Source organism: Pygoscelis adeliae, unplaced genomic scaffold (genome assembly GCF_000699105.1).
Source record: "Pygoscelis adeliae isolate BGI_AS28 unplaced genomic scaffold, ASM69910v1 Scaffold120, whole genome shotgun sequence".
Lineage (NCBI taxonomy): Eukaryota > Metazoa > Chordata > Aves > Sphenisciformes > Spheniscidae > Pygoscelis > Pygoscelis adeliae.
This window is the reverse complement of record NW_008824032.1, coordinates 8,144,093-8,155,447: the sequence shown is the minus strand read 5'-3', so window position 1 is coordinate 8,155,447 and position 11,355 is coordinate 8,144,093. Positions and strand designations below refer to the sequence as shown.

At 42.5% G+C, this 11,355-nt stretch overlaps 1 protein-coding gene across 1 annotated transcript in view; it reads right to left on the bottom strand.

Moving 5' to 3' along the window:
- TTF2 (transcription termination factor, RNA polymerase II) overlaps positions 1–11,355 on the bottom strand; it is a 23,975-nt gene that overhangs the window by 10,177 nt on the left and 2,443 nt on the right. The window contains exons 2-12 of the mRNA XM_009330637.1: positions 11,062–11,142; positions 10,295–10,361; positions 8,852–9,820; positions 7,834–7,960; positions 6,375–6,566; positions 5,978–6,135; positions 4,843–4,924; positions 4,024–4,137; positions 2,914–3,064; positions 2,134–2,239; positions 894–1,084 (exon numbers count right to left, since the gene is read on the bottom strand). Of these exons, the coding sequence (XP_009328912.1) occupies positions 894–1,084; positions 2,134–2,239; positions 2,914–3,064; positions 4,024–4,137; positions 4,843–4,924; positions 5,978–6,135; positions 6,375–6,566; positions 7,834–7,960; positions 8,852–9,820; positions 10,295–10,361; positions 11,062–11,142 (2,238 nt within the window). The remainder of the gene's footprint in view (positions 1–893; positions 1,085–2,133; positions 2,240–2,913; positions 3,065–4,023; positions 4,138–4,842; positions 4,925–5,977; positions 6,136–6,374; positions 6,567–7,833; positions 7,961–8,851; positions 9,821–10,294; positions 10,362–11,061; positions 11,143–11,355) is intronic.

Below are 11,355 nucleotides of genomic sequence, written 5' to 3'. Positions count from 1 at the left end.
TCTTCCGATTCTCTTCCCCATCCCACCAGAGGGGAGTGAGCAAGCGGCTGTGTGGTGCTTAGTTGCTGGCTGGGGTTAAACCACGACAGACCAGAACCAAATTCCTTGCTATCCAAAACAAACCATTTCCGGTTCAGCCACAACTGCTAGGAGCAGTAAAACACTTCCAGTGTAACAACACCGATAACTTGTTTGCTCAAAAGTCTTACCATCATTAGCACAGTGAAAGTGTCTTTCTGGTTCTGTACCCATCAATTCCCCTTAGCTCATTATGTCTCAAGCATGACCAGCAAATGAAGGGCATCAAGAAGCACAGGCACTTGCCAAAAAGCATATTAATTTGTTATTTCAAAATCCCGTACCTCTTAATTTAAAATTAAATTTCAGTTATCCAAAATAAATTTCAAATGCAAGTTCTCTCTGGTTCTCCAACACCCTTCATAATCTTTCCCCCCTCAGTAATGAGTAGCGCAGAGTTTAACCTGTTTATCATTTGTTTAGAGAAGCCACAGTTTTCACCCTTTCTTTCAATGCCCTTGTAGCACAACACTCTTTAATAAGGTCCTGCCAGGCTGCCCTGGTAGGAACAAGGATTATCACACAAAACTGCTGTTCATTAAAATTGGTTTTGTGGATATTCATCTTGGAGACATAGGAGATCTGAAGTAGTTTCTCCTTTGTCCTCTATGAAAGCAGAATAGCTACATGCTACAGTAGACACATGGTCAGCCTTGTGCAATGCTTCAGCCACAGCCTTTGCAATCCAGTGCCTGAAGTGTTAATACAGCTAGTCTCACTGCCTCACGTATCTTAGAAACAACTTCAGCACTTTGTCAATGAAGAATTACTGGAATAGGAGGCCTGTCCGTGTGCCTCACGTGCAGTCAGTTCACCTCAGAAGAGAATACATGTCCAGTAGGTTGTTCTGTATCGGTGTCCCGGTGACAGCCCATCTGGCACTGGCTCTCAGTTTGCACACAGCTATAGAGGTTTGAACCTTTGGGTTTTTAATATTGTGAGCTTCATCCAATATAACTCGAGCCCAAGCTACCCTGAGCAGAGGGCAACAGGGAGATGACCCACTCTGAAAGAAAAGCAGACTATTTATAACACAGAGCAGTAACCTTGCTAGGCTCTCTAAAGAGCTACAAGTAAACATATTTTTCCAGCAAGAAGCCTTTTCCTGGTGTTAGTCGGCAGTAATCTGAGCTCTTACTGTCATGTAAGAGACGCTCTCAAAAAAAATCAGCTCTTCAAAGCTTCCATGAAAGTTTATAAGCTGAAGAATATAACATTTGCCTGTTCTTAATAACAGTTTCTAATCTTTTGCTGTTTTTCTTGCTTTTAACATTTTATCACCTCTTTCTTCCCAAGAGGCATTCCATATCAGTAAAATTTTGCTAGGCTGGGACAAAGGACCACATATAATTTTTCTGATCTCTCTACAGTTTTATAGATGCCACCTTGAAGTTTCAGGAAATTCAAAGGCCTGTTTGCTTTAAGAGCTACATCTAGATCTGTGCACAGAGGTAGGAGACAAAAATATCCACCAGCAAGGGACTTCCTCTACACTGTGTAGCCAAGTTCAGTAAGCATTCAGCAATCACTTTATTATTTTCATAGACTAGCAAAGACACTGCTGTTTCTTCAAGAGTGCAGCATGTAAGCTGCCACAGTCTCAGTTCAGACTGACCCAGAGCCTGAGCGCAACAGGTTTCTGGTAGTTTGAAGTGACATTAGTGCTTCAAGCAGCAAAGAATACCAAGCAGGAGATTCTAGTGTTCCTTTACGGTCTCACCTCGAAAGGAGGAGTATAAGATTCGTCATCGTGGTCTTAAAATTATTTTCTAGGACATTTCAATTTATTCCATGTAGCATATTCTATATTACTACAGAACAGATTTATTGTGAATATTTTCACCCTCGTTTTCTTTCTGCACTTCACAGCACTTTCTCTCATCACTGTATTTTTATTGTGCAAACTCAACAGGGGTCTTATGGGGGGGGGGGGAAATAATATTCAACCTACTGCTCACTGTATCATACATAAAGTGCTATTTGAAATAATAATGGCTTGCAACGCCTCAGAACAAAACGATAAGGCAATCTTCTGTCAAGAATATGGCTTCTCACCCCCACATCATGGTCCTCAGCAGGGACTTCCCCCTCCTCTTTGCTTGTGGGAACCTCCTTGGAGACAAGGCTGTAGGTTGTGACAACAACATCGTATTCAGAGAGCCTGCACAAAGGCAAAGTAGTAATCAGGAATAAGAACAGCTGAGGAATGCATTTTGCAAGGCAGACAAAATGCACGCTCAAGCTTTAAGAACCCAGTTCTACAAGAGCTGAAGTGCAGAGTTTTACAGAAAATGGAGCTTCATAGCAGTCAAACAGGAAGGGCACGTTGTCCCCGTTTTATGGATACTGAAAGTAGCCACAGCAAGCTCAAGATGGTAAAAGCCAATGGTATAGAATGCACTCCACATGAGAAGAACACTACTTAGAATATGGCACCATGCACCACTGCTGAGCATGGCCTGAAGTCGTGTAGAAAATTTTCTGATCTATACATACAGCTGATAAAAAAAAATATAACCAGAAAGCACAAGCATGGAAGAAACTGCCACTGACATTCTCTGCAATCAAGAGATGTTTCAGTGAATGTACACCTTTTTTTGTTATCAGGAACAGCAATAGCCCGCACCAGAACCGCTCAGCTTGGGTACAGGTCATAAAGGTTTTGCTATATACACCTTAACAGCAGACATCAGCCTGACCTTCTGGATCCTCCACACTTCCACACTTCAGCTTCTTCCATCATTCTACAACCACTGAATTTCAACTCTGATACACACAGTCTCTCACTAAGTAGTATTTTACTTTTCTTGGTCATATTTATAGTTTAGCACTTACATCTCTGCATGTTTATCTCTGTTTGGCCCATGGTACAAATACACCCTCAGTTTGCCACAGCCCACACGTCTGTCAATCTCTTTCTTCCAGTGATGGATCAAGGATGCAGGACAAATGATTAAAGTGCTGTGGGAAGGGATAACAGTGGAATCTGCAGGGAAATATTGCAGACAGGTTTCAATGTCTTCACATTAGACTACAACAAAGACAGAAGTTTTAGAAAGTCACAACAATTAAGAAGATTGGTCCAATTTTCCTGTGAACACAGTTTGCGAAGCAGACATCTCCACACTGCTTTCCTGGGGACTGTTAGTTCTGGGTGGAAAAAACTCTAAACACTAAAGCATCACTTGCTCTCCACTCAGAGTTATACTACATATCTATGCACTTCCTTTGGATAGGCTGAAAGGTTAGAATTCAGGAACTAACCCTGATCTCTCCTGAGAATACAGTTCCAAACAAATGATCCTTTCCTGTTCTAGAAGACTGAAATGTTACCATTTTGAACCACACAGGAAAAACAAACACACGGTCAGTAAGCTTGGCAAAACAGGAAAAAGTAGCCCAACCAATTCCATGAGGATAGAGACAGTGACAGGTTGTGGACACAGAAGCTATACCATTTAAAGACTCTAACATCCTTATCTCCATGGACAAGATCAAACTAATCTTATGGGGGGAAAAAAAAAAAAAAAAAAAAGAAAAAAACAGTCACAAGGAGGTGAGTAGTAACTAATTTAAGTCCTTATGCTATGAAAACTCTGCATATGTTTGTGTATGTTGAAAAAACTATAAAACTTTTTTAAAAACAGCATATGCTGGCTTTACCTGGTTCAGGAAACTAACCGATAAAAAAAAAATCTAAACCAACATAAAGCAATGAGTTAGGAAATCCTACACATCCAATGGAAGAGCAAATTACACTGATCAAGAGAAAAGCCCTGCAAGGGAGTGCACTAAACACTAAGCCCCATGGAATTGTCCTGCAGAAGGGAAGTCAGCAGAGATAAGAGTCTGTTGTTTTAAGAGCTGTTAGCCTATAACACTTTGGGCATTTCAAATGGCAGTGCATCATAATGTATGTACTGTATTATGGAAACAATTCTGTACCATTTTTGGATAGCCATATTTCTAACTTCTCCTTTCTTTTCTCTGTCTTCAGCTGCTTCTGGACCAGAATGAGAGCAATCATCGTTAGAGTCTTCCCCAAACCCATGTCATCCGCTGGAAAAAGAGACACACAGAAGTTGTGATGACCTGCAGAAATGAGCCCCCCTAGCTCAGATCTACACTGAAGTAAATACTGCAACAGAAATTGCCCTGGGGAGCCCTGGAAATAAAAATACACGTCTGATCATTTCAGAGCATGATTTAGTAATGGGTTAATAGCTGTAATTGGTTGAAGGGCACAGAAAAACAAGCCCCTTGACATGCCTACAAAATAACTAGTTATTGGCCTCCGAGTAAGTTATAGAAGCATAAAATCATTTAGGTTGGAATGGACCTTTAAGATCATCGAGTCCAACCGTAAACCTAGCACTGCCAAGTCCACCTCTAAACCATGTCCCTAAGCACCACATCTACCCATCTTCTAAATACCTCCAGGGATGGGGACTCAACCACTTCCCTGGGCAGCCTGTTCCAACGCTTGACAACCCTTTCGGTGAAGAAATTTTTCCTGATATCCAATCTAAACCTCCCCTGGTGCAACTTGAGGCCATTTCCTCTTGTCCTATCACTTGTTACTTGGGAGAAGAGACGGACACCCACCTCGCTACAACCTCCTTTCAGGTAGTTGTAGAGAGCGATAAGGCGTCCCCTCAGCCTCCTTTTCTCCAGGCTAAACAACCCCGGTTCCCTCAGCCGTGCCAAGCTTTTGCTACCATAAATCTGCCCCCCCCCAGTCCACTTTCCTGTTCTGTTGCTTACCCAGAATTCCTCCACACGGTCTCTGACTCTCTCTCCAGAGTAGCCATGCAAGCGCTTGTTTTTGATGCAGCAGCAGTGGAACCTGAAAGGATGAGACAGAGGATTTGAAGGAAACACCTTGCAAGCTTCAGACACTTCTGCTTTCTGTACCAAATTATCCAGTTGAACTGTCCTACTACAATCTTACTAAAAGGAGTTTGCCTACCTGTTCTTTTCCCACATGGACAGGGACACCCAAGATAAGCATCTCCTGCAGACAGGAGGTCAGCAGTACCACAGATCAGTCTTGCTAATGCTTTACACACAAACCATCCTAGCACCTCACAGTGCTCTGAGAGCACGCGAGGGTGGCTTGTTCAGGTGGAAAATCCACCCAAGCCTACCTTGCTCACAACAGGCATCGCTGTCAAGGAGGGGGATTAAGAACACTTCCCCTTTTCTCACCAAGTCTAAGACCCCTACAGATTCTTAAAAGACAAGAAGACGGACTACATACTATCGTCATAAGACATTACATGGCCTTCCCCAGCACTGAAAAGGTCCCAAGTGGATCTGGCAAGTGACACAACATACATACATCAACACACCGTCTTGCAGAGGCAAGTGCCTTACAGTACCTTGCACATAACCTCAACTATGGGTTCTCTACCACCGTACAGATAAAGAGCTGCTCTTTGGTAAATCAGAACTGACTACTCTGGAGTCCATTGGTTTGCATGAACTCGATCATCTGCAACACTTTAAAAAGACTATTTCTTATAGTTCACTGGGAGACTTAACTGGGAGAAAAGAGCAATAACAAAGTTCTCACTAGAGACCTGCTTCTGCTCTGCCAGACGTGTATAAACAAATGGTTGTGAGTTGGTTGCTTTGTCTTAGGTACTACTACTTCATTCAAGCGCTAAATATTCTGAAGACACCACAGCAGGAGGTTAGAACATCAGTATTGCCAATCTGAAGGAACTCTCATGAGTGGGAAGTAATTAGAGTGCCTCCTTCCAGCAGGTTGAAAACTGCAAAGTAAAATGTGAAAGGAGAGTATGCTCTAGCATATTCTCCTGATGTTACGCTTCACAATGGAGGTAACAGTAAACCTCTAAGTTCAGCAGCACATCCTCCATCCTTGCCAACTCACCTTCAGGCCAGAGGGATCTTCAGCTACTGTCTGCTCTGTTGGACAGGATTCCAGAGATTTGTGAAGATGATTAATAGCATCACTTGTGGCACTGTGTACAGCCCTGATTCGGTCTTCTGTCATTCTTCCTCCATATAGATTCTGCACAGCAGAGTTCACTGAAAAGATACAGTATTATGCATGAGGTGTGTTTACAAAGCTAGCTCTCCCAAGCAGCTCTTTCATCTCAGAGATTGATCTCAATGGCTACAGATGCCCGAGGGGCAGTACGCAGCTCACAGTAATAAGAGGCTTAGTACTCTCGCATATATCCACCAGTTGCAGGATTCTTTGAAAACTAGTCCTCACCAGTGTTGTCTTTAATAAAAAAAAAAAAAAAAAGTCTTTCCTTACTTACTTCCAAAACCACGGCCACAATATTCACTGGAACCCAAAGCAGCAGCGGCAGAGGTGTGACTGTGTGAGCCTGAAGAGGTCCCTGCTATAGGATCCTGGAGCGGGAGTGGTGGTATCAGCTTTGTACCGCCTGGCCTGCCAAATGGGTTAGGCAAAGATTCCTCACGACAGCCACTGCTTGCACTATCCTCCCCTTAAGAAGAAAGGAATTGCAGGCTGAAAAGGTTGCACAATGGACCTCAGAGCCTTTTGTTACAGCCCAGAGAAGGGCCTTCATTTTGCGCAATGTTCTGCTTGCAAAATATTATTAAGTGGTCACACGGATTTAACAGCAGGGTAGCAGGTTACCATATCAGCTGAGCCACCGCAACTACTAACATGCATGCTCTTAGCCTGCTCCTACATGACAGGCAATGCAGTTCAGCTCAAGCCTCAGTGTGTGGTTTATACCAACACAGTGAATTTTGCAACTGTGGTCAGATTAGTGCAAACACGAGGTCAATTTTGCACACTGTTCCCAGAGGATTTGTTCCTTTTAAAGACATCTTTCTTGTCAATGTTTTGGTCGCAAAAACTACCAGAACATCCAAGAACGAATGGGCCAAGAACTCTGAGCTTTTCTCTCCTTCCTGGAAAGGTCTGTCCTGCTTAAAACCAGATTATGTTATAAGACATTGGGACTGCTTGTTATGTGGTGGCCTGAGTTACTGTTTCTTTACTAGAGATCTTCAGTTTCCAGAGTTGTCAAACTGGATCTTTTCATCGACACAATTGATATTATGATTACAAAGTAACTCTCCTGTTGAGATGATCATACAGGTAACTCAACAAAATGCCTCTCTTCCATAGGTGATTAATACTAGTTAATAGAATTAGGAAATCATTTTACAGGAATGGCACACTGGAAGCTGCTTATCTTGCATCTGGTAACTTAAACGTTCAGACACAGCAGCCAAAACATGAGTCACCATCCCTGGAGGTATTGAAAAGACGTGTAGATGTGGTGCTTAGGGACATGGTGTAGTGGTGGACTTGGCAGTGTTAGGTTAATGGTTGGACTCGATGATCTTAAAGGTCTTTTCCAACCTAAACGATTCTATAAGCAACATGGTTCCATACTGCAACAAAGAGGAAGTTAACACTTCACTGGCAAGTCCTCAGAGGGACACCTGCCTCAATCATGTAGCCAAAGCTGGAAAGAGAACTAGCCCTGGGTCCTAACCGTGGAAGGAAACTCTCTTGGGAAGCCACCACACTTCAGAGGAAACATTTGAGTTGTTCCATTCATCCTCTCCCAGACACACACTTTGCAACTAACACTTTTCATCTTCAGTGAATCTCAACAAAGTTTATATAGGCCACATACCATATATAAGTTTATGCTATTTTTCCTCAATATTAACAACTATAGTAAGACAAACTGTTTTGCAAAGTTCTGGGGCAAAAAAATTTAGTCCTACCTTTTTCAGTAGTATCTGCTGTCGAAATGTTAAGAGCACTGAGTGCAGCTTCCAAATCCTGCACTTGCTTTAATAACCGTTCCCCTTTATCTGGCAGCAGCTGGATGTTCACTGTAGCCAATGTGCTCTGCAAAACAAAAAAGAATCCAAAATTTGAATGTGCTTACCAAGCTCTCTGCCAGCAGAGAACAATCAAGTCAGAAGTTTAAAAACACTAACCTTATGCCACAGTAATTTGTATTTTGATACTGTTCTACAATCTCCAAAAGCATTTAAGTGCCATTCAGTGTGATTAAATAGTCTTTTAGCAGAAAATAAACTAAGCATTAGCATACTTTAGAAGAGATGAAAGGATGCAGGGCCCCCCCCCCTTTTTATGAAACAGGATGAACAGGTAGTCAAGTGACTCGGACAATCTTAACATCTCTCAAAGCACCCGAAGTTCAACCTACTTGCACGTTTCTTGCTATACTAGCAGGAACGACAGTTCTGACTGTTTGAGGTTCTGTTCCGAGCTCTAGGCAAACAGGGGTTTTTATAATAAAAACTATGAAACATAATTATTGGCAATTATAAAAAAAGCAAACAGACAGGTAGTTTATTTCCTCTTAGTGTCAGTTTTCATGGTTAGATCACTTTTACTCCACAAGGCCAAGAGAGACCACTAGAAACAGCCACGTTATTTAAAAAGGTTAAGTTGTCTGTGTGCTGTTCCATCTTAGGCAAATTACTTTCTGGGTAAGAGACAGACACAACCTCAGGCAGGTGAAAACTGAGCACCCCCAAATGCAGAAGGTTGTATTACCTTAGGGGTAATTGTCTCCTATGTGGCTTAAAACAACTAGCCTGTGCCTAGGCTGAATTCCCTCCCTTGCCCCATCTTCCTAAACCATCCAAATATTTTGAGTTTCTGCTGTGAGGGGATACCATATTCTGATGCCCATCACAAGTAAGGGAAGTCACCCTGAACACAGAACCAAAAAAAAAAAAGAAAGGAGTAACAGGTGCAATAATTGACCTTCTTCTGCTTCAGCTGGACTACAAGATGGTTGTGAAGAGCTTTAGGGTCCTGGGGTCCTTCCACATGATGTGATGCTGCAACTCCTGGCAAAGGTGTCCCCTGCATACTCTCCCCTGATTTTCCTGAAGGAATCTCTCTTGACTGCAAACCCTCAACTGATTTCTCAGGTTTACTTTTACCTGATGAGGAATAAACAAATCCTACTTCATCAGCGTCACTGCCAGAGACTTTATCAGCAGGCTGTCCCAGCCCTGACCTGATTTGTGTCTTGGGTGGCACGGTCTCTGCTCCCCCCTTCAGGGCAGCATGTTGCAACGCCGACTGTGGTACCGCTGGGGAAATAGCATCTTCTTTAGATATCGGTTTAATCTCTCCATTCTTCCCACCAACGTATTCTTTCCCTCTGGTTTGTTTATCCCCACAGCTTTTTAAGCTTTTCTCCCCGAGCTGCTCCTCCTCTGGAGGCTTGGTACTTGTACTTTGCTTTCCAAGACTTAGTGGAAAAAACTTTGATCTCCTGCCTGGCTCTTTCTCCACACACTCGGAAGACTTCTTGGATTCCCTGCCACCATATTTCTCTTCCTCCCAAAGGGTGTTTTTCCCTTTCCAAGTCTCAGAAAGACCAAGTTTAGATTCAGACACTGTGCTTTCCTTAAGTTCTGGATCAATCCTATTTCCCGTGGACTGCTTCTTTTTAGTTTTCAGCCCTTCTAGAGGTTCTCTCTCTATGGAGGAATCAGAGGTTGATTTCTTTTCTTTGTGTGACACCAGTACGCTTTCTTTCTCTGCTTTTACTCCTTTTGCTTTACTTTCCTCTCCATTGCCTTGCTTAATTTGTTTCCAGGACGATGGTTCACAATTTTTGTCTATCACTTTGAACGGATTTCTTTGGCCACTGGGACTGAAGAGAGGTGCTGTGTTGGGCTGTGATTCTAAGGTTTTTGACACACTGGTAGCTTTTGGGTCCTGCAATATATACAAGGGAGTAAGTGCTAATGTACAAATTATTAAAGCTTGCTAACTATACACACAACCTGGCCATCTCAAGCACGACTTCATTCTCTATGAACATCATCTTTCCTATCATTTTAACAGGATCAGGATAAACATATCACAAGGAAAACAAAACAAAACTGCTGGTTTTCTGCTTTCTTTGCCATTCCCATGGTTTTTTTGGGATCAAGTCCCAACAGCATCATCCTCAAGAGAAGATGATGGCCAGAGATCAAACCCAAGTTTCTTTTAAGACTGGAGAACAGCAATTTCTTCACACAATTTAGGAACAAGAGAAGTCTCATCTGGAGGGCAGCAGGCTGATACACTTTTCAGCTAGAAAATACAGGCTCTCCTACTATGTAGTCTCAGAGGTGATTACAGTATACAGAATGAAAAGTCACACTGGGATAAGCTGATACTAGAATACAAATGAAACATTCCTACCTGCCACGGGATGCTTCCACACCATTTCTTCCCATTCAACTTACTTTCAAGGCATCGGTAAAACAACCTACCAAAGAATAAAACAAGATTTGAACTGCAGGAGCCAGTAAAGGAACTCTAAGCATTCTTTAAAAAGTACTTTGCACCAAAAACATCACAGACAAATTCTCTCGATCTGCACTTTACATCCAGACTCCTACACAGCAAAAGGCCGTGAACACTGGCAATAAAGCTTTTTAAAAAAGCATTGTTCTCTAGATAAAGATTCCTAGGGGTTTGAGTTGTTTGGTTTTTAATTTTAGCAATAAAAAAACCAACCTGCTCAGGCAAGAATATTGTCTATGTTCAGAGTCTCAGAAGTGTCCTATGATTTCAAGGTGTAAGGAAACAGCTATTCTTTTAGCTACTCTGCCCAGGCCACCTCATCCTTAAAGCACCTCAGGAACAGAAAAACTTTGGATGTGATCTTTTTTTAAACTGGCAGCCAACCAGGACTGCTGCAAGAACTTTATGAGAATTAAAACTGGTGAATACGGTGCAACCATCGCGAGTCTTGGATGAACCCAGCCACAGAGCCATGTTCAATTCTGTTAAAAAAAAAACCATTATGTGATCACTTAGGTGTATACCATCGAATATAATTGCTAATAAAAAGAGCAAACATTTTGAAACATGCTAAGTGAAGGCCTCAAGGCTGGTTAAGCCCTTTCAATTCTAGAAGGTTAATTGCAAGTCTGCCACCATCAAACAATTCCAAATGTTCAAACCTTTGTTTCCACTTTGAGGATACCAGGACTTGCAGCTCCACCATGCTTCCCTCATGGATCAAGCAGTGAGAAGCAGGAATACTGAAAAGAGGAAAGGAAAAGAGTTAGGACAAAGAACAGACAAGCTGCCCAGGGAACAGCAGCGGCAAAAACAATTACTTGGGACAAAATACTCGGAGAGTCTTTTCAAAGACTATGTGACTAAGAAAAGAAAAGTTTATTACTGCTGACACAGCACAGAGTTTCCCTCAAAACAGCCGCGTGTGCGTGCCGGCCCCCCCCAGCCGCACACCA